Below are 24,045 nucleotides of genomic sequence, written 5' to 3'. Positions count from 1 at the left end.
GGGGCCATACCTTATTTCCACTCGTTACAGCGTCCATCCTACTGAACAGGTACCGGTGTACAGGGGGAGGGGATCCGGCCGTGAGTGCGAGCCATCTCTGCGTGAGTGCTATTCACGACAGTACAAGTACTCCACAGCGACTCTAGGGGTCGCTGTTTGACAAAAACGGAATTCTTACTGAGTGCTGCTTTAATGCCGTCTTTTTATGAATGAAAGCCAGTATCACTCATATTATATCTACTGATGTCTCGATGAAAATGATTTCCCCCCAAATTTTAAACATTAGGCTTCAAAAAATATATAAACCTTTAATTTAAGTGAACTTAAAACAATCCTCACTTAAACCCATACTAAATGTCATTTACCTGTACCATACAGAAATTGAATAAGGTTATAAAACAGTCCGCACATACATTTTATGAAATATAGATTAATCCTTATCAAAGCTACAAGCGTTCTTTAGTCGAGGGCAGTTAGTAATTTTCTCCGTTCTTTAGGTTAACTTTACTGACAGACAGAATTAATGGCTCCTGTCACTTTAAGATCTGCCGCTGCTGACAGGATCTCACGCATCTCATTCTCTCACTACTATTTACTTCCATTTAAGATTGTATTTAACTCATTTAAGACTGTTCTTGTGAGGATACTCGACAAAACTGACATTTTGGCATAAATGTGTGTGTTATTGTTCGTTCAAGCGCGAAAGAGAACTCGATACTGGCGCGCGTCTTTCTGTGCGTCTCGTGTGTGTGTTTGTGTGTGTGTGTGTGTGTGTGTGTGTGTGTGTGTGTGTGTGTGTGTGTGTGTGTGTGTGTGTGTGTGTGTGCGCGCGCGCGCGTCAGGAGGACATTCACTGAAAGCGCGTTCTCTTTTGTCTTGTCGCGCATGAGTGGTTTAAAGCATTTGCGTGAATAAGAGCGTGATCATAACCCTAGCTAAAGGATGACAGAAAGAATGGATGCTGCATTAATTGCTTAAATATTTTAACACGTTAGCTGGACAAAAATGAATCGCATGCGAAAATAATCATTTTTTCCTCACGGCCGCACGCTGGAGATCCGGCACGGTGCCGGAATACTTTAAGCCCTGTAAACAACAATAACACTGATGAAACAATGAACTTCACACGAGTGAGTTCAATTTACCCTGCAATCTCCGTTAATGCAGCTGCTCTCTCGGTCCCGTTTCCTCTCATCAGACTGTCTCTTGAGGCCACGAACAGAAGTGTGTCTGATGACCGATGTTTCTTTAGGTAGTGGCGGGACAACAGGCGGTGTGTCCTCATCATAGTGGAGAGGCAGAGGTGGTCTGGGTGGAGCGTCATCCTCTTCCTGAAAACCAATATTACGCAATTTAGCAAGAGCCTTGTCTAAAGTGACTTACAGTACAGTATTTACAGGAACAGTTCAGTCTCACAAACCCATTTTGGCACAGGGTGAGGATGCTGAAGATCTTCATTGTCCAGGGGTAGTGATAACGGACTGGAGGTAAGACTGCGTAGGGGTGACCGCACCTCAAATGCAGATGGGGTCATGCACCGAGAAGGCACTGTTGACTCTATCACTGAAGGCACAAGTTTTCTCTCTGGACACAAACACACATGAGCACACAAGCAAGAGTTAAAAAGAAGTTCTGTAGTATGTTTATTAATCTTGTCTAACTGGTCCGTTCTTACCTGGGTTCTTCACTGAGTCTATGGTGATTTTGAAGGTTTCTTTGGTGGAGCTGAGTCCAGTCGTCACGTCCTCTATCCTCCAGAGCTCCCTCCTTAACTGATTTTTCTCCTGAAAACACAAAACACACACATTCAATCTCATTTCTTCTTCATATCCTATTTCCATTCTAGCCAGGGTTATCATTGTTAACTAAAACCATAAAAACATTTAATAAATATAAACTGAAATAAAATAAAATGTATAAAAACTTTTCATTTAGTTTTAGTTAAAGTATTAAAATTACTCAAACGAAATAAACTAAAAACTAATACTTTATAAAAACTATATAAATAGAAGCTAATAAAAATGACTAAAACTTTAACTAATTAAAATGAAAACAGAAAATATAAAAATTAAATCTAATTCAAAATATTAATAAACTATCAAGCGTAGCGTCAGTTCTGGCAGGTCCCGTTAGTCAAGCTCGCATCAGCTGACTCTCAGCTGATCCACGTCTACCTATAGGAATACGACGATAATAATACCTATAGGAATACGACGCCTATCACTGTATACATACTGTATATAATCCTTCAGCATTATCAGCAGCTATCGCGTTTCTCAGGAGTGAATTACCCTCCTCCCTCCCCAGCTCCTCCTCTAGTCCAGTCAGTATGGCATTCTGATTCCCCTTGAAACAAGACTAAATTCTTGAATTATGTTGTACTTTAAAATCTTGAATTAATAATATCTGCAATACATTCATGTTGGTTCTGTTCTGTTGGCCCTAAGGGAGGTTATCGCTGCTCTCCTGCTCTTATCCATGATAGGCTGCATGAAGCGCGGGGACTTCTCACCCAGAACAGAACCATACCGCCAATCCAAACTGTCTGCTAATTGTCAATCGTATTTGACGATAGTGGTCCTGACAGAAATAATAGTATATCAATGATACTAAAATAACACTAAATCTATCTAAAAGTGCCTGCATATGTTAGCAAATGAGTTATTTTAAATCCAAGACAGCTAATCAAATATATGAGAGAACAACATGATGGCAAAATATGTCAGGAAAATAAAAAAAGGATACAGCAATGGAGATAAAGACAGAAAAGACCTGAGGTGATGTGCAGAGATTCATCTGGGTCTGCAGGACGTCCCTCAGCTGTTCAACTGACTGCTCCAGTCTGCTGTAGTCGTCCCACGCTCTCTCCATCTCCTGAACAATACAAATATACCAAAAATCAAAGCTTTTTCTATACCAGCAAAACAGTTACTGCAAATAAATATTATATTGTGAATTAAATGTAAAAATTAAAAAATGTTCTTTTGTTAAATTGTGAGTCAATACATCATCAATCCTTTGATCTATTAATGGGTTAAAGGGGTCATATAATGCCATTTTTGTACAAGCTAATATGATTCTTTAGGGTCTAAATTAAAAGTTTTTAATATACTTTAATTAAAAATTCTCATTAGTATTGTAAGAAAACAGTTATTTTACCTGGTCAAAAACAGCTCTGTTTTCAGCACGCCGTTTCAGTGCATATGCCTTTAAATGATAATGAGCTTTGCTGACTCCGCCCCTCTGTTCTGTGCGTACACCGTTTGTAACACAATAACCATAACGCATTGTTCATTATAAACGTGGGATTATGAATTATATTGAGAACGTCGTACATAGAAAACATGCAGTAATGTACCCTGAGTGTAAACCTTAGACTCATTCATCGTGAAGCGATTTGCAAAGATATAAATATTAATATAAAGGTTAATAAAACGTTACACTCACTTCAGTTTTTCTAGAGGTTCAGCAGGAACACGAATAGCTGGTACCGATCCTTTATTCAGGAGCAGCTTCTTAGCAAAACCAGCTTTATACTGACCCTCGTTTATAAAGCAGTCTGCTGAGAAATGATTCGCGGAAACATGAGAGCATTGACGTTGCTCGTGGGGAATATTCCCTTCGAAAACAAAACTCAGCCACTGCGTCTTCAGCGGTTCGGATTCAGGAACATTAAAATGACTGTGTTCGTTATTACACCCAAGAACAGAACACCACAATCGCTTAGACGCCATTCTGCTCATAGACAGTGCTCCAGCATATCAACAATGACCGCGCCGGTCCGCGCAGACTATGATTGACAGCTCACTCATGAGCGAGGGCGGGTCTGTGTTGAAACGCGCCTGTCAATCAAGAATCGCGGGAGGGGCGTCCGACCGTGTGACGTCACACGGCAGAACGGCTCGATTTGAGGCAGGGGAAAACATATAAGGAGATTAAAACAAAAGCACTGGATGGATTTTTATCATTATATGATGGTTGTGTACAGGCACTGCCAACACACATTTCAGTACAATCAACTTGAAAAAGTGCATCTACCATTATATGACCCCTTTAAGATACTGTAATGTCTTCAGCTAGTCAGCATGAGTTCCTTTCCATCTAAGCTGGTTATATCTCTTAAGCCTTGTAGTGAATGTTTTATGAGCAGTAGGATAAACCATATCTGCATCGCATTTTATACTTACCGTTGACACTCTAGAAATGTCTGCTCGAATATGCACCAGGTCCTCTTGAAGGAGTCGCTGCTGGTAAGCGATCTTCTCAGCGTGAGCTGGCTGATCCTTGTACTGCTCCATCTGCTGGTGAGACACATCCAGAACAGACTCAAGCTTGTCCTGGAAAGAAAGAGCAAATATATTAATACTGACATATCTATAATAACAAGTCCAAAGTAAACGCTGCACTTTTCTTTGGAAAAAGTGCCTCACCTTATCATCCTTGAGACCACTGAGTCTGAACTCAAGCTCTTGAAGTATTTTGTCATGTTCACACAGTCGACTCAGTGTCACCTGCAGTAGGAAACAGAGCTTTATGGATCAGTTCAGACCAGGAAAAATAGCTAAATAAGGCAAAACAATGTTATTTTGTGCATAGCAACACAGGATAGTAGATGATTAACTCTTTCTCCACCATTGACAGAATTTACAAGTCCACAATTTGGCCACAACTGCCCCACAGCACTGTGTACCTTGTTTTCAGTGTTATATGTAGGGGGCGCTATTACACATCTTCTGAAAGAATACAGAATCTCCAGATCCAAAAACAAGCGAAGAAGAAGCAGAAACAAGCAATAGGGCTTGGGCATTGTGACCATAGATATCCATAATAAAGGCTAGATGTCTTATGGCAGAGTCTCTATCGTCATCACCGGCGGCCATCTTGTCACAGGCAAGCTTTCTGGCGGGCTCTGTGGTACCTGATGTAAGATGAGTGATCAGCACGAATACAAATACTCTTATCTCGTTGAAATCTTGACGGATTTTCAAACGGTTTGGCTTCTTACAAACGTTATTAACGTGGCTATAATTCTGGATGATTATTTATTTATACACTTATTATTCATAAGTATGCAGTGTCATAACTACATCTCTGATGTTTATAACAAACCAAACCGTTTGAAAATCGGTAGAAAATTGAGGAAGTAGTGGTTATTTAAAAAGTACATGCACCATTAAAACACAATGTTACGAGTGAGCGAGCTGCCTGTGACAAGATGGCCGCCAGGTGCAGACGTCGACCTCCATTGGCCAGCAGCGCAGACGAGACATCTAGCCTTTATTATGGATATCTATGGTCGTGACTTGTGACGTCATTACTTGGCATGGCCGCTATGTTGATGGCCTCGCGAATGTAAACATACAGCAAGTCGAACGAGGAGAAGCAGCAGAGTTGGGAGAAAGAAAAGAAAAAAGATGTTAAAATCCCTAAAAGGATGTGGAATTTACCGGGATACGTTAAATAGGGAAGCCAGGGACCGGTATGTGGACAAAATCGGCACTTTTAACGGGTTTGGATCCATATGAAATTTCCAACAAAGAGCCGGTGTTGTGCCGAATTTCGACCCCCGCCAAATTTTTACCCCCCTAGCATTGGTAGGTTTAGGATTAGTTGTGGGGGAGGGGGAAGGATTAGGGGCGGGGTTGGGATTAGGCAATCAGGTACTGACTTCAACGAGGGGGGTAATAATTTGGCAGGGGGTCGAAATTAGGCACAACACCGGCAAACAGTGGGAACACAGTAACTTAATCCGGACAAAGGTAAGCTGCGCTCCACCTAGCTGCTCGTTTAGTAACCGTTAGTGCTAACAATCATCAACATGGCCGCCACATCCCAGAATGCAACGCGGCACCCAAGCCCTATAGAAACGTTGCTTACAAAATGTTGCTTTTTTATGAAACTTACCCACATCATGTGTTATGAGAAGGCATAAAGCTAGAATTGAATGCTCAGATATTCAAATAACAAAATGTTCTGGGGCCATGACATTTTTGTGCAAATGATCTAAAATGCCGGTGCTAGTGGCAACTTAAAAAAAAAAAAAAAAACGCTGGCGGGGAAAAGAGTTAATGAGTAAGACACTGATTTGTCCTCTATACTCACATCTATGTCACTTTCCGCCACCTTCACTGGCTTAGCCGGCCGTCCTTTCAGAGTCTCTGTCCCACTCACCTATTAGACAATTCACAGAGAAGCCTTCTTGTGTTAGCGCTCCACAAACAGAAACACATCTATTCAACGCAAGCGAAGCAAGACCAACACTGTACAATGGACACTGTTGAAAGTCACAGTGACAAGCTTTGAGACAGTATTCTTCATTTCTAATGCACACATGTACGTGTAGGAGCTGAAGCTTTCTGGAAGCACAATGGCAGGATGGTGTCTCACGATCTTCATGCCAACAGAACACAGCTGTGGGACATAAATGCAATGTCTAAAATAAAGCCTCCACAGAAAATGCTGCGTGGTAAACTCATAAAAGAAACCCAAGCTCTGGACAACGATGAACTAGACAGTGTTGGGGAGTAACTCATACAGTATTTTGTTAATAATACCACTGGTTGTCACTGTGTTTGTAGTTTGGGGTCAGCAATATTTTTTGATATTTTAGAACCAAGGCTGCATTTATTTAATCAAAAATACAGTAAAACATTAATATTGTGAAATATTATTACAATTTAAGATAACCGTTTTCTATTTGAATATATATTTAAAATGTCTTCAGTCTTCAGTGTCACATGATCCTTCAGAAATCATTCTTATATGCTGATTTGCTGCACAATAAATATTTCTTAATATTATAAAGTTGAAAACAGTTGTGTTGCTTAATATTTTTGTGAAAACTGTGATATTTATATCAGGATTCTTTGATGAACGGAAAGAGAAAGAACAGCATTTAAAATAGAAATCATCTGTAACATTATAACTGTCTTCAATGTCCCTTTTGATCAATGTAATGCATCCTTGTTGAATAAAATAATTCATTTAACAAAAAAATCTTACTGACCCCCCAAACTTTTGAACAGGTGTGTGTAGAAATTACATTGTTGTTTAATTGAATTAGTTTATATTAATTTTGATGCCATTCGACAAACTTATATTCTTACTAATTTTTTTTTTTTGCCAGATAAATCCTGCTGTTTTTAACTAAATAGTATTATCTGACAATTTTACCCTGAAAATTGTCCCCCTCAATGTAGTTATCTACTTTTTATTAGTAGCTTGTAGTGAAGCTAGTAAGTCTTCAAGAGAAATTTCAAAGAAAATAAAGAATTTAAGAGGATGCTTCTCACTGCTGATACTGAAGGATGTTTCAGAGAATTGATCTACTGCTACAACCAACCCAGGCTCATTGTAGAAACGTGCCTCTACCTACACACCTACACATTCACTGCAGTTTCCAGCTAAAAGGAATATTATAGTGGCAGTAAACACCAACAATTCCTTTTATTTATTTTCACACAAAATATTGATTAATAATTACTTATTTTCACACGGTTCCTTGCACAATACTATGTCGTGACCTCAAAACACTTCTACCATAATGCATGATTTTGATGTTTCTATCACATAACCAGCTCCATATGTTTGGCCTTTCTCTAAAGCTCACCTGGTACAGTTCTGCACGCGTGTACGAGTGCCGTGAAACACGTGTCACGTTAAAAAAACATGTAGAAGCAGCTAAAATGCATGGTTTCGTTAGCAAATGTGTTTTTTATTTCACATTTGCTTTTGTTAACAGTTTCAGTCAGCTTTAGGGTTTGGTTTAGTGTAAGTGGTGCATTATTTTCAAATGCGATAGAGCATTAAAGGGTTAGTTCACCCAAAAATGATGTCATTAATGACTCACCCTCATGTCGTTCCAAGCCCGTAAGACCTCCGTTCATCTTCGGAACACAGTTTAAGATATTTTAGATTTAGTCCGAGAGTTTTCTGTCCCTCCATTGAAAATGTATGTACGGTAAACTGTCCTTGTCCAGAAAGGAAATAAAGACATAATCAAAGTAGTCCATGTGACATCAGTGGGTTAGTTAGAATGTTTTGAAGCATCGAAAATGCATTTTGGTCCAAAAATAACAAAAAACTAGGACTTTATTCAGCATTGTATTGTCTTCCGGTTCTGTTGTGGATCTCGCGTTCAGTGACGCTGATGACGTAAGACGCTGCTGACGTGTGTCTGGTGCGCCCGAGCTTCGTTTACAGTCTGAGGGAGTAAACGAAACAATCTTCGCAAACATGTCTAAGGATTTCGACACAGAGGAAGACTTGCATTTTTTTGCCCAGCAATATTTATTTGAACCCGAATACACTAGACACACGTCAGCAGCGTCACTGAACGCGAGATCGACAACAGAACCGGAAGACAATACAATGCTGAATAAAGTCGTAGTTTTTGTTATTTTTGGACCAAAATGTATTTTCGATGCTTCAAAACATTCTAACTAACCCACTGGTGTCACATGGACTACTTTGATGATGTATTTATTTCCTTTCTGGACAAGGACAGTTTACCGTACATACATTTCCAATGGAGGGACAGAAAGCTCTCGGACTAAATCTAAAATATCTTAAACTGTGTTCCGAAGATGAACGGAGGTCTTACGGGCTTGGAACGACATGAGCATACCTGTCAAGTTTTGGATTTGAAAATAAGGGAAATTTTCCGGCGCCCACCGCGAGCAGCCACCACCCCAAGCTCCAGTATCCCTTACATTTTAAGACAGACTGTGTTATAGCCTAAATGAAAACACACACACACACACATATATATATATGTATGGTATACATAGGGTATATTAATATTAAGAGCATTATTTAAAGGCTTATTTGCATATTTTCTGTTCATTTAACATTGCTTGTCTTTACATTTACATTTTATTTTCATTCCACACATTAGTTTCATTTAATATTGCTTTTCTTTTACAGTATTTCTTTTCATTTGCAGTTTTTCTATTCATTTCACATAACTTTTCTTTACTCTTTTAGTGAGTTATTGAACAAATTTGTTGCAGACTTTGTAACTGTTTTGGAAGGAGTGTATTTGTGGGCTGGGCCAGAGTGGTAAATTTTACATGAGAGTAGAGCAAACAGTTCTGTTGTCTAACGTCATCCTATTCTCTTTAACAATCTTTCGTACCATAAACACCCTTTCTCGTGCTGACATACATCATTCCTTCCCCGTGTGAGATGCTAAAGTCCCAGTTACAAAACGCATGCCTGTCCCCCACCCCATGCTCCTCTTCAGAAAAGTAAATTCGCTATCCCATTGATCGCGTTATTTAGTACATGAGGGTTTTGTTTTTTTGGCAGGAGTGCCTTGCTCTGTCATAGCGTAGATCATCCGACTCTGTTTTTGTTTGTTTTTTGTTTTCCCCGCGTTGTCACTCATCTGACCTCACACACTAACCTCGCGACAACTGCCACCTACAGTACCTGTAGTTATCGCGAGGCTAGTGACAGAGCTCAGATTGGGAATGTATTTTTTATTTTTTTTTACTCCGCCCGGGGTATAATTATTTTTCAATAACGCAGGTTAAAATACGGGAGATTTACGGGAAAATCCTAATACGGGAGGACGGCGGGAAAAAGAAAAGGGTAAAATACGGGACTTTCCGGGCCAAAACGGGATACTTGACAGGTATGGACATGAGGGAGAGTCATTAATGACATCATTTTCATTTTTGGGTGAACTAACCCTTTAACTTTTTAGCGTCTCGGAGAACATTACTGAACTGCGGCGATGCATACGACCTCTAGCATAATAAAACATTTTCATCAGTTTCGGATAAAACCGAACACTTTTAGCACCACTCACTGTAAATTTCACTTTGAAATTGTCGTGAAACTTGCAAGAAGCAACATAATATCATTTTTCAGAAATGTCGCCACAAGGACGTTTTTCCACTGAGTCTGGGTTGGCTAAAACATTCGGGATATCTAGAAAGCTACACATAAAATAGAATAATAGATAAGAATGAAACGGAATGAATTTGAGAATCAGCTGGCTAAATGTGATTCCCTGCACAGGCGCTGAGCTTGCCCGTCCCATCCAGACCTGCCGTCTCATTAACCCAATCATTCTCACAACACTCACAAAAGGCAGGAGGACAGGCGTGCAAATGCCAGGCTTGTGCCAACACAGAGCTATGTGTGCCGTGTAAAGCAATGGGAATGCAGACACTCTGGATGCTGACAGTGCTTACGTTCCAGAGTGGTCTCAAACCCCCCGCAGAGCAGGTTTGTAACACACTGTGAACCATGAGGATCAACGGCTCTAAACTTTTCATCTGTGGCAAACGGAGATAGACAGTTATAGTCAAAGGAGGACCAGCCTTTAATATCCTTCGACTGGATCATTACTATTATCATTAACATTCTGAGACTTAATGTAATTCCTGATTATGTCACAAAGTTAACCATTATAATGAAAAATATAAACAATTTCTGAAATAAAACAAATTCTTGATTCCTCGCCCTAAGTGAGGTTTCTGTGCTGTGTTAGTGTTTTAGTCCAGAAGGTTTCAGATGAAGGGAAGACAGGAATAGAGAGACAGAAAAGGAGAGGTCCCACCTTCAGATCTAAATAGTCCAGGTCCTTCTTCAAGTGCATGTATTGGTCATCAACCTGTGAATAGCAGGAGAAACATTTCAATTCAGACTCTTTGAATCAGTTGTGTTATCTATTCATTAGACTATTGAATCAAACACTGCACAAGCATTAAAGCAATGCGGCTATCACCTGATACAAGCTTTGAGACTGACTACTCACTACTGTCTTGATACCACAGACCTCCGTTTGCATAATGTTTGCATTTCCATGCAAATGACAGTTACATACACTCACCTAAAGGATTATTAGGAACACCATACTAATACTGTGTTTGACCCCCTTTAGCCTCCAGAACTGCCTTAATTCTACGTGGCATTGATTCAACAAGGTGCTGAAAGCATTCTTTAGAAATGTTGCCCCATATTGATAGGATAGCATCTTGCAGTTGATGGAGATTTGTGGGATGCACATCCAGGAAGCTCCCGTTCCACCACATCCCAAAGATGCTCTATTGGGTTGAGATCTGGTGACTGTGGGGGCCATTTTATTACAGTGAACTCATTGTCATGTTCAAGAAACCAATTTGAAATGATTCGAGCTTTGTGACATGGTGCATTATCCTGCTGGAAGTAGCCATCAGAGGATGGGTACATGGTGGCCATAAAGGGATGGACATGGTCAGAAACAATGCTCAGGTAGGCCGTGGCATTTAAACGATGCCCAATTGGCCCTAAGGGGCCTAAAGTGTGCCAAGAAAGCATCCCCCACACCATTACACCACCACCACCAGCCTGCACAGTGGTAACAAGGCATGATGGATCCATGTTCTCATTCTGTTTACGCCAAATTCTGACTCTACCATCTAAATGTCTCAACAGAAATCGAGACTCATCAGACCAGGCAACATTTTTCCAGTCTTCAACTGTCCAATTTTGGTGAGCTCTTGCAAATTGTAGCCTCTTTTTCCTATTTGTAGTGGAGATGAGTGGTACCTGGTGGGGTCTTCTGCTGTTGTAGCCCCTCCGCCTCAAGGTTGTGCGTGTTGTGGCTTCATAAATGCTTTGCTGCACACCTCGGTTGTATCGAGTGGTTATTTCAGTCAAAGTTGCTCTTCTATCAGCTTGAATCAGTCGGCCCATTCTCCTCTGACCTCTAGCATCAACAAGGCATTTTCGCTCACAGGACTGCCGCATACTGGATGTTTTTCCCTTTTCACACCATTCTTTGTAAACCCTAGAAATGGTTGTGCGTGAAAATCCCAGTAACTGAGCAGATTGTGAAATACTCAGACCGGCCCGTCTTTCCCATTCTGACATTCAGTTTGGAGTTCAGGAGATTGTCTTGACCAGGACCACACCCCTAAATGCATTGAAGCAACTGCCATGTGATTGGGTGATTAGATAATTGCATTAATGAGAAATTGAACAGGTGTTCCTAATAATCCTTTAGGTGAGTGTACACTACCATTCAAAATGTTGGGGTTGGTAAGATTGTAATATTTACTATCACACTATCACAAAATGTTATACTATACTTTTGAACAGTAGTGTAAATTTACTTGAGAAGCAAAATTTGTTAAGATATTAAGAGAATACACTATATTTCATAGAACATATCTTAAATTAAGCTTATTTTTCTTCCCCTTTGGCAGTAAATAGTTTTTCTTTTAAGCATAAACCTTTAAAAAAATCTAGGAAAATAAAGTCTTAATGCACAGTATTATGAAATTTTGATTCTCTGGTAAATTTGTGGTTTTAAAGAAAACAAGACAAAGGTACAGATAAAGAAAATGATTTTGGTACACTGACGTTTGGTTGAAAACACAACAATATTCCTTTAACTTTACCTCAGTCCATGATGCAAAAGCATTCAGCCGATAACCAAAGTAATTAAATATAGTGCAGTGGTTCCCAAACTGGGGTACGTGAACCCCTGGGGGTATGTGAGGTGACCGAGGGGGTACGTGAACAAAATGCTGTGTTTCGTTGTTCATTTAGCTCGTCCCCACCTTAAAATAACATTAAAACCGAGCATGCTTTTGAAAAAGGCAAAACGCCACCTCTAGTGTAAAAATGGGCCATAAAAGGTCAAATACATGACATCATTTGTGGTCAAAACTGACTGCATCCACACAAGCAGTGTGCATATGTGTGCCATTCTTGACGATGTACCCTTGTAAAAGTGGGTTTTTAGTACTTACTAGCATGAAGAACAGATATAGACACAGATTGTGCATAGAGATCGATATGATGTTTATAATGTTATTTAAGCAAGGATGCAATTTTTCCCAAATATTCACACAATTTCGCATGTGACTGATTTTATACAACAGTTCAACAAACAAAAAGGTGATGTATACATTTAAACACAGTACTGTCTGTATTGTTCGCAACAAAATAATAGTTCCAACGAAGCCAACAGCAGAACTGTTGTGCGTCTCCAAACACGGCAGTGTTTCCTTAGTGAACGAAAATCTGCGGCTTTGAACGAATCGAGAGTGTCAATGATTCAACGACTCATTCATAAATACAGCGGCCGTGTTCGAAATCGCCCATTTCCAATCCGTCGAAATCGCGGCACCAATCAGAAACGTTGGGGCGGGCTTTACACGATGACGACAGCACTGGGATTTTGAAGCAGATTTTGTAGCCTACATTACAAAGATGGATGCCGCCGTCGAACATCACTCGTTCGAATCAGCTATCGCGTCTGTTTTAAGCGATTTGAACGTTTCCTTTTTGTTAAAAACCGAGCAAGGAACAACACTCGGAGATGTTTCTCCGCCGCTCTGCATACGTCATCTCCTTCATCGCTCTGATTGGGTTTAGGTCTATCCGCGAGAAATGATTTGTCTATGACGCTTTGCCAGACCATAACTCAGTTACAACTGAAAATGGTCTGGTTTTAACCAGGCTACTATATTAGTGGAGTAATGTAGGGAGTAAGGGGCGATTTCGAACACAGCAAGCAACTTGCTTTGATACTGAATGAATGACTTAATGACTCACTCATTTAGACAGTGAATTGCTGCCACCTACTGGCGGTTTTAGTTTAATATTTAAAATTATCACTTTGTTTTTACCATCATCTCATATTTCTCCGTTGAACATTTGTTATTTAAAACATTATCTCATAACATTAGCCTATTTGTGCCATTGTAATTGAATTCATGCCACATATGAGCCGGATTAAACAGTGTGTAAATATATCTTACATCAGTTTAAGGGTGCAAATCTTGTCCCTTGATGGGAAAAGGTGTGACTGCAGTCTAAGTGGAAGAGAGGGGGTACGCAGAAGGATGTTAAATGCCTCAGGGCGTACACCACTCTAAAAAGTTTGGGAACCACTGATATAGAGCAACACATTTCTGCACATATACAAAACATGTTTACTATGACGTTACTGTTGAAATAATTTAAAGCTGATCTTGCAACCAGGTCAAACCAGAACATCAGAAGGTTTTATGGGGACCTCAGACTCCTGCCTACACCTACTTCATGCAAGCAAACATTTTTGATCTTTGCATTTTCAGACTTTGGAGCAAAAGCAGAGCATACTCATGTAGTATGCATAGTATCTCAGTTACATATACAATTCATGCCGATGGTGGGACAGCCAGATGCAGCCCCTAGCATGACATGCCATGCTACAATACAGAGAAGCAGCATGTAATAAAGCCACAGGAGCTACATAGAGCACTACAGGCGGGGTAAATAACGGCAGCAGAGGCAGACTACAGGCTTCAGGCTACAGTAGGTGCTGACAGGACAGGCCAAACCCTGACCTTCACCCGAGACAACTGCTGGAGGTGGGCCAGCGCATCGTGGCGCACACCTGCCATCATGGCCTGGTGTCTCCGTAACTGGATGAGGAGAAGGGTGAGCTCCTCCGGCTGGTATGATCAGGGCAGAGAGAGAGTTATGTGATGAGATTATTTATGCAAATGCCCGTTGCATCGACGTAAACGAGAGGACAGGCTCTACCAGCAGAGGAACGTGAAGTGAAACTTATCCAGGAAGGTTTTTTGTTTTTTTGATTGCTGAAATCTGCTTTTAACTGCAGCATAAAATAGAAAAACTAAACAGTAAAATCAAATTAAAAGTATTTATAACGTTTATACAGTAATATATGAAGAGTTTGGTTCCAAAACGCGATAAACGGCATTTAAAAAAAAAAAAATAGTAACTGCAAAAATCTGTATTGTATCTGGTTGGTATTGAAAAGTCAATGTTTAATTTTAAGTAAAATGCGATATCCGCCGTGTTATTCTGTCATGTTTTCTCCCTTTCTTTCCAAACCGCGACAAACCCCAGTCTCCCTTCTCTGCAGAATGCGATATATCCGCTCTCAACCAATCACAACGCACCATTCCACGCACTGTAAACAGTAACGGCAGCGCCTTAAATACACCCGGCTTCCTAGTTTTTTCTTATCTATTTGTACTTTTCGATCAACAAACAAAAAAAAACAAAAAAAATTTGATGGCATTGATGAACATGTGGTTGTTTCTGCGGTGGGTAAGAAACGTAAGGCATCGAAATCGAATCATTTACATGAGGAGATTAAGAAGATGAGGCACTCGGGAGGAGGAAAAATTTTTTCAATCTTCTTTACAGTTCTTAATAAAAATATTATACTAATAAACTTACGTTGTTGTGTATTTTTAACAGTTTCAATATGAAAAAAAAAACTTTTATATTGATTCAATGGATTAATTGCATTTTGAATAAAAAAAAAATGGATTTATTGCATTTTGGGGGAAAAAATAATCCGTTTTTATAATAAATCTTTGAAAATCAAAACCTGGATTTTAATTTTTTGGGTTATTATGACCTACAAATGCTATGTGAAAGTTTGAAACAGAAAATAGTGGTTTTCATCTTTCCACTTTCTTGGTAAAGAAAACACATTTTTACTCAAATTAATCTAAATGGATTTATTGCGTTTTGGAACCAAACTCTTCATATACAGTATCCATATACATACTGTATATATGTTTTTTTTTTTTTTTGAAAATAAACTTGTGTGGAAAAAATAAAAAAGGTCTTACTGTTTTCCCGTGCAGGCTGGGAGCACTGACTGTATGTGTGATGTAACCAGATGGCGGCATTGAGCGTCTCTCTATTGTGGCCGACTGCAGATTGATAAAAAAAAGAGAGAGAAGGATTTTAAATACAGTACTGTTCAAAAGTCTGGGTTCACAATTTATTTTTTAAGAAATTAACACTTATATTCCGCAAGGATGCATTACATTGATCAAAAGTGACAGTAAAGACATATATAATTTTACAAAAGATTTCTTTTGAAATAAATGCTGTTCTTTTGAACTTTCTATTCATCAAAGACTGAAAAAATGGTTCTGGTTTAAGCAGCACAAATGAAATGATTTGAGTATCAGTAATGATTTCTGAAGGATCATGTGATCATGTGAATTATAATAATTTGTTACATTGATGTAGCGCTTTTCTCAGCATTTAAAGCGCTTTACTTATGGAAGAGGCCATTAAAACACCAATATTAAGGCCCATTCCTTAAGTACGATAACTATTGATAACGATAAAGATATATAGTTCTAAAAATCAGAGTACACACACCACAAATGTAACAATAACGGCACAGAGAAACTATATTGTTGAAATTTTTTTCAGCTTTTCAAAACATTGCCATCAGAATCCATCTTTAAAGAACTCGTGCATTTAAAGTGGCAGATGACAAAACTGCAGCACACTTATAATAAACAGAACGATATCATCCGCTGGTGTGGACGCTGATATAGTTATCGTTCTTGGTGTGACTGGGCCTTTCGCCTTTTGTTTTCCAGTATGTTCTTATGTCAAAAACACCAAAATAACAGTACACATTTGGACGAAAGTGCCTGCTAAATACATAACAGTAATACACATATGCAACATATTTAGATTTAATAATCATCATGGATTCAGTAATGCTTCAAGTCCTCATTTGGATTAGACATTTCAGCTTGCTGAGTGAAAACTTATTTTGAGATGGTTACTAGGTTTTTAAAAGACAGACAGAAGCATTAACTGAAGCAAATGAAGTGTATATAAATCATCCCACTCTGGCACTCGTTCCATTACAAAAACACCACTGATAATTCATGCTGAATGACGACTCTGTTGGACAGATGGAGTAATGCTGGCAGTTTGAAAAGACTGAAGGCTTGGGTTATTAGATCAGGAGTTTCTGAGCAGTATTAGCATTCATCATCATGGCTCTAAGTGCATGCGTCTCGAGAGCTTCTCTATTAAAGCAGAGTTTTTGACAAAGGTTTATATAATGGATATTAGTGACTGTATACAGTACCATTCAAAGGTTTGGGATCAGTAAGATTTTTTAAAGAAATTAATATATTTATACAGCAAGGATGCATTCAATTAAACAAAAGTGACAGTAAAGACATTTACAGTAACACTTTAGTTCAGGGTCCAAATCACATTATTAACTAGTTTCTTATCAGCATGCTTATTACAATGATATTGGCTGTATTAGTACTTATAAAGTACGTCATATTCGGTTCGCGTACCCCGAAGTGATAAAATAAAACAAAATTCTTTATCTAATGTATCGGCAAGACAAGTAGTTTGTTTAGGCATGGTTTGTAGGGAAATTACAAACCTGCGCACACATATTCAAACGAATATAACTATAGAATCAATTTTTAATGCGCATGTGAACGCCATCCGGTCACAGGTTCGCGTTTAAAGTCTGTTTAGAAAGAACGCCGTCGTCTTAGTGGCCCCTAATGTAATAACAAATGATAATTTAGCTGGAAGTGAATCAATCAAAACCAACTTTAGCTGGAAATAACATTATTCAAAAATCGCTAAAAAGCCAAAACAATCTCTGTTACCGTAAATTGTATGTTTATCTCTGTAAAGCTGCTTTGAAACAATCTCCATTGTTAAAAGCGCTATATAAATGAAGATGACTTGACTCATATTAATGCCTAATTCTGCATGACCATATTCTACATCCCTTAATCATACCGAAACTTAACAACAACCTTACTAACTATTAATTTATTGAGGCAAAATTCATAGTTAATAGTTAGTTGGACTATATTTACATTGTTATTTTTTTTTTATTCTGTTAAAAAAATTAAGTATCACTGTTTCCACAAAAATATTAAGTAGCACAACTGTTTTCAACATTGATAATCATAAATGTTTCTTGAGCAGCAAATCATTTCTAAAGGATTTCTAATTCTAAAGGATCATGTGACACTAAAGATTGGAGTAATGATGCTGAAAATCCAGCTTTCCCATGACAGGAATTAAGGTTATTCAAATTGTAATAGTGTATTTCACAATATTACTGCTTTTACTTAATTTTTGGTCAAATAAATGCAGCCTTTGTTAGCATAAAAGAAAAAATCGTATCCACCCCAAACTTTTGTATTGCAGCGTACGTTGTGTAACCCCATCCCGCTCTTGCCAGTGGATTGTGATGTGATGGATAAGCATGTGGATGGTTGTGCTCGTCCCCTACTGACCTTATAGGAGCGTAAACGGTGAGGAGAGTTTGAGGGTGGCACCTCCACGGTGGGCCGGTCCTCCAGAGGTTTGACTGTGACCCGTTCTGCAGGCGTGTGGGGTCTGCGTGGAGACAGCAGTCGGGGTCCAGGAGGTCCGGGCGGAGGGATGTCTGCCAGGGTCGGCGGCACAGAAACGGAGCGGGACACGTCTGAGTTGACTCTGGTGGAGGAGACGGCAGTGGAGTAGTCTGGAGCGGGATTGTACACAGGGGCGGTGGGGCTGCCGTGCCGATAGTGCTGGCGCTGCTGCCATTCGTACAGCTGCCACACCGTGTTGTCATTTGTTGCGGGTCGCTGGCTGTGGCCGTGGGTCAGCTGGAAGTGATTCAGACGGTCGTGGGAATATTTGTATTCACTGGGTAACTGGCGGTGAGTAGTTTGTGGGCTCTGCCGTGTGGACTTTGGTAAAGACTGGTACTTGTCTATTGTGCCGTACTTCGGATGGATTGGAGGGGTCCGACGTGGGATTGTGCCATCGGTAGAAACAAACCTGTGAGAACAATATTATTTTTAACATGTAATGTTACGCATGTATTGTTTTGACAACACTGAATGGAGTAATTAAAGTCAAAGTCAAAATGAAAACTATTTATGTTATATATATTTTAGACACTACCATTCCAAATTTTTTATTTGTTTATGAAGTCTTTATTTGCATTTATTTGATCAAAAATACAGTAGAAACAGTAATATTGTGAATTATTATTATAATTGAAAATAACTGCTATTTTAATATATTTTAATATGTAATTTATTCCTGTGATGCAAAGTTGAATTTTCAGCATCATTACTCCAGTCTTAACTCACATGATCCATCAGGAATCATTCTAATATTATAACATTCATAATAATATCTGATTTGATGCCCAAGAAACATTTTTTTTTATTGTTATCAATGTTGAAAACAGTGGTGCTGGGTAATATTTTTGTGGAAATTTGATTTTTTTAAGGCGTCTTGAATAGACTGTTACAAGGAACAGAATTTATTTGAAATTATCATAAACATTATAACATTAGAAATGTCTTTATTGTCACTTTTGATCAATGCAATGCATCCTGGCTGAATAAAAGTAATCATTTCTTTCTTTTTTAAAACTGCCCAAAAACTTTTGAATTGTAGTGTATTTTTATTTCAATAAACAACCCAAGTCTTGTTGAACATAATTCATTATTGCATGTTATTCTAAAGAGGAAAAAAGTCTTTGTAATCATTTTTCAAACTAAAAATACTAGTTCCACCTCTGAAATGTTGCTTTTCAGTTGACATCACCAATGTTTTGTGACATTATACATTTTTTCCTGTCATATAGTGACCAATTTTCACAAACCAAACAAATCCAGATGACTAAAAAAATAAAAAAGGGAGGGACTTCTCTTGTAAAATATCCTATTTCACTCTGAAATACGACACATTATAAAAGTAAAATGAAAGTAAAATGGGTGCTGTTTTCTGTGATGATTCATTATGATCTCAACCACTAGGGGGAGATGCAACCCATAACTCTTCACAGTGTCTAGCAACTATTATGTATATATGTTGTATATGTGTTTCTGCGACTGAATTTGCATATATATATATATATATATATATATATATAAATAATATATACATATATTGCAGACTCACCCCTGGCGTTCTTCCTTCTGTACTTTGACCCAGTTCTCCACCTGCTCGAGTGTACTCTTCCTCTGTACCTGCATTGGAGTGTGAGTTGAAGGTGTCGGCCCCCTCTGATACCCAAGCATGCCGTTCTGTTCTACAGGCGTACCGTTCCTCATCACCACCGGCGGGGTCGAGACGGCCCTGGATGGAGCTCGAGAGGGAACTTGGAAAGCTGGTTTTGACCCTGGAGCTAAAACCTCCACCTCCACTATCCTACTTGCTGGAGATTTACTCCTCACCTGCTCGATCTCTCTAGGAGCAACCTGGATCTCCACCTCTCCAACAAATCCCTCCTGCTTCTCTTCCAGCAGAACGCCGCTTTGGATAACCTCGGGTTCTGGAATCACGTAGCTGTTGATGTGGTTGGTCTGAGGCACGGCTTGCTGCTGGAGCTTCTCAGAAATGTTCACTTTGTCTGGATGATCCAACTCGTCTCTGTGTGGCAAAAATATGGCATGTGCAAAGGTCAGTGAAGTTTTATGATTCTCATATATGATGTTATTATCATAGTGCTTAGTGCATAGTGCATGTCAGGTCTGTTAAATTAACAACATTCCACAGCATAGAGTCTGGACGAGCATTCGCACATGAGGGAATCTGCTCATGAAGCTAAATATATCCATCACTGTAAACTGACCAGTCTTACTTTAGATTCACAACTCTAAGACTCTTTAAGCTCCAGGATCCACACGCTTAACAAAGCCCTGGCAACCACACACAACACCCCAGCAACTGCACAACAACCCGCCAAAAACACTCTGCTTTACAAAAAAAACAATGCTTTGGCAACCACCCACAACACCCTAAAGGCCCTTGCACACTGAGTCCGAAATTCGCGTCCGAAATTTTCGCACGTTAAAAAATAAATACAACCTCACGTTATGTCAATCATGCTTGCAAAGCACACTGCCTCCGAAACTTTCATCCGTCAAAAAAAAAAAAAAAATGAAATCGGGTTTGAATGGTGTTTTGACAATTCAGAGCCACCGAATCACGAATACGAAAAAACGCATTTGAAAATTTCAGACTCAGTGTGCAAGGGCCTTAAAAAACACTCAGGAACTCCTTAGCAACTACACAGCAACACCCTGGCAACCACCCAGAACACCCTAGCACCTTAGCCAGAGCTTGATTTGAGGGAGGATGCGCCCTGTACTATCCCCTTATGAATGAATAACAATTGGCCAATCAGATCAATCAAGCTGTGCACAAGAACCAATGAGGTTTGTTCTCGCGTGTCAAGCAAGTTCGGTTGAGCTTCTGTTTATGTTCGCTGATCACTGTTTATATGTGAATAAAAGCCTAAATTCAATCTGTTCATCATATAAAGCGATCGAGTCCCTTCAGAAAATTGGGACTAAACCGCTTAATTCATATGGATTAGTTTTACACGCTCTTTATGAACTTTTTGGAGCGTCAAAGTGTAGTTGCGTAGCTGTCAATGGAGGAGCAGAAAGCTCTCAGATTTCATCAAAAAGATCTTCATTTGTGTTCTGAAGATGGACGAAAGTCTTTGGAGCAACATGAGGATGAGTAATTAATGACAGAATTCAAATTTTTGGGTGAAGTAAATGTATGTGTGTTTATTTATTAATTATTTTTTAAGTCAGGCTTTAGTGCTTAAGGGTTGAGCTATTTTCTTATGCTGTTTAAGCAATCTGCACAGAAACCACACAAGCTGTAGTTAATAGCTTGACATCTGCACTCAAGCTGCTGTTAATGACAGTCTGAAAAGTCAGACAATTGCAGTTTAAAGATAGATGTAGCGCTAAAGTATCCTATATGAACAGCCTTACAGCTTCAGTGAGCACTAAATACTCTGCTGAACTTTGCAAAGACTCATTGCTTGGTTTCTTCAACCAAGGACTGTGAAAGAAAATCTACAGTTCAATACCATGTAAAATTAATTCCAGCTTCAAGTTGTCATTATCTAGCGGTCTAAATGTGACATGATTAAATCAGGCCCGAAGTGAATCTACATTAGGAAAAGACATGGCCGCTGGGGGCTTGGCTATCTCTATTGAAGCTCACTCTACATTCAGACTAATAATATTGAAGCTGCACAGACTAAAAAGAAATAGCGTCTAGTGACTCTTTGCATTCAGACACACACAAAGTCCACAACAGACAAATTTCCATCTGCATTTTAACATGAACAGCTGTTACTTTTAGCCTGATAATGTCTACAGTATTTAGAGATGTAATTGTTCACGTATTTTTTGATGAGAATATGCATAATATTAATATTCAGTAGTACCCTCGTGAAAAAGAATTATACATTAGCATACTTTTAAAAAGAATACTTATTATGTAAATAATATACTGTAAAAGAATATACTTCATGTTTTTGGACACTGAAAATGTATTATAGTTTAATTTGGTTTATGGACCCAATTAAGTAGGACTTAAATATATCTTTATATGAAATTTCATAATTACTTCATGTTTGTTTTTATTTAAAAGTGTGTTAAAGGTAGGGTAAGGGATTTGCAAAACGGCCGGCAGATTTTGAAAATACACAACTCAAAAGGTCCTACCTTCTTTCCTCCAACGCTGGCCCTGACTCCACCCATTCGAAGAACATGGAAGCGCAATCATTCTCCAAACGGAAGCAACTTGCACTTACTCTCTCTCTCTCTCTGTACCCGGGGCGACTCGCACTTACAGTGACTGGGTCACGAGCTTTAAGTATGCGCACGAAGGGGATGGTACGGCCGTTTGATTGACGCACTTACCGTCCAATGATTCTAGGTGGTCTTGGAAATGATTGGCTGGAGTTTTTCGAGGCCTGCCCGTTCCACAGATGATTAAATTAATTAATTTCCATTTCACTGCTTCTAACTCAATGGCTTTAAGTGGGTTAGGAATAGGATTTCAAGTGATTTTGAAAAAATGGTCAAAAAAGAAAATCACATACCCCACCTTTAAGAAACAGTAATGAAAATGTACTCTCTTTAATATTATATTATCTGCATATACATTTTTTTTTTTAAATATACTTTTAAAGTTTTGAAGTATAAGTGTGCATTCAGTACAATTAAGTGCACTTCTTCTCAAGGGTGTTCAAACAGTTTGAATACGATTTATCCAAATAAAGGTTACATTAGGATTAAATTGCAAGTGCACTTCATGGGCGTATCGCAAATGATTTACTCAGAGGACTCGTACAAATACCCAAACAGGCTGGACGCAAAACAAAGCCAGCAGAGATTCTCAGAAAATATGACTCGCACATTCCTATAGTCGGACATGAAACACCAAGGCGTAAGCATGACTGATTCCATTCCAATCCCAAAACAAATAGTATATGCACTAAAACTCTGACAAAGGAGAAAAGGAAAACACAAACATAAGAGCATCTATGAAAGAGAATGAAAAGCCAGTCTATGAGTCTCCAAATAGAGTTATGAAAAGAAATGACGTTTTTATCCTGGACTATCACAGTCGAATGTTCTGCCTTGCTGGCTGCCAGCTCAAGCTGACACCGGTCTCATTAGTGCTGGGCTGCTATGACAACTTAAAGATCCTGCCATGATCCCAATTTGGTACCTTGGTAAACGACATCACCAGCAGAGACGACAAACTATTCAGTCTTTAGTGGCTGAAATTGGAAATCAAGCATTACGTGCGACAGAGTGAAACCGATTTTTGAGATGTCCAAACTGGCTAAACCATATACATGTTTATGCAGCTTACGTTCACACAGTCACTAGCTGCGTTTACATGGACCCTGATAAGCCAATTGGAATCGGACCAGTAGCACAGTCACCACCACAATCGGAATGAATTGGCCAAATCTGATTAAAATTTCATTCAGATTGTAAGGGGTGGTTTAAACCTTTTCTAATCCGATCAAGAGGACATGTACACACTCGATCAGTTTGAAACCCGAAACTGGAAAGTACTGAGCATGTGCAATGACGTAGAAATGGCAAAATGAAGAATGATGCGTGGAACGAACTGTTGTTGTTGTCGAATGAAGTGTCATTGAATGAGTGTCGTGTCATTCTAAAATTCTCCTTCCACTCATTGTCTGTGAAGTGGAGCAGGACAACGTCCCATCAGTCCTTGTTTCGGACTCATCCACAGACGCCTTGTTCTGGGCGAGGGAAGGGGCGTTTTTACGGTTTGATAAATATTAGCAGAACGGTTCACAAACGGCTCATTGTCTCCTAATTAGGAACCGAAATAGATAAATTTTACGTTTAATTTTAAAAACAAAGAAAAGAAGCAATATAGGGGAAAGTGGGAAACAATATATATACATACTATATTGTA

At 39.1% G+C, this 24,045-nt stretch overlaps 1 protein-coding gene across 8 annotated transcripts in view; it reads right to left on the bottom strand.

Moving 5' to 3' along the window:
- Positions 1 to 24,045, bottom strand: part of plekha7a (pleckstrin homology domain containing, family A member 7a) — a 102,030-nt gene that overhangs the window by 12,446 nt on the left and 65,539 nt on the right. For 3 of the 8 annotated variants that reach the window (XM_056255977.1, XM_056256011.1, XM_056256038.1), the window contains 13 exons: positions 19,732 to 20,202; positions 18,063 to 18,594; positions 15,600 to 15,683; positions 14,334 to 14,441; positions 10,571 to 10,624; positions 10,203 to 10,286; positions 6,103 to 6,171; positions 4,431 to 4,511; positions 4,188 to 4,337; positions 2,773 to 2,874; positions 1,676 to 1,784; positions 1,421 to 1,584; positions 1,146 to 1,331 (listed from right to left, as the gene is read on the bottom strand). In XM_056255977.1, coding sequence (XP_056111952.1) covers positions 1,146 to 1,331; positions 1,421 to 1,584; positions 1,676 to 1,784; positions 2,773 to 2,874; positions 4,188 to 4,337; positions 4,431 to 4,511; positions 6,103 to 6,171; positions 10,203 to 10,286; positions 10,571 to 10,624; positions 14,334 to 14,441; positions 15,600 to 15,683; positions 18,063 to 18,594; positions 19,732 to 20,202 — 2,194 coding nt within the window. The remainder of the gene's footprint in view (positions 1 to 1,145; positions 1,332 to 1,420; positions 1,585 to 1,675; positions 1,785 to 2,772; positions 2,875 to 4,187; positions 4,338 to 4,430; positions 4,512 to 6,102; positions 6,172 to 10,202; positions 10,287 to 10,570; positions 10,625 to 14,333; positions 14,442 to 15,599; positions 15,684 to 18,062; positions 18,595 to 19,731; positions 20,203 to 24,045) is intronic. The other 5 variants (XM_056256021.1, XM_056256030.1, XM_056255986.1 and 2 more) reach the window with 4 other exon arrangements.

The sequence above is a fragment of the Rhinichthys klamathensis genome, unplaced genomic scaffold, assembly GCF_029890125.1.
Source record: "Rhinichthys klamathensis goyatoka isolate OS25496 unplaced genomic scaffold, OSU_Roscu_1.1 h1tg000005l_1, whole genome shotgun sequence".
In the NCBI taxonomy this organism is placed as follows: Eukaryota; Metazoa; Chordata; class Actinopteri; order Cypriniformes; family Leuciscidae; genus Rhinichthys; species Rhinichthys klamathensis.
Note: the sequence above shows the minus strand (reverse complement) of the source record. Positions and strands in the feature narration are given on the sequence as shown.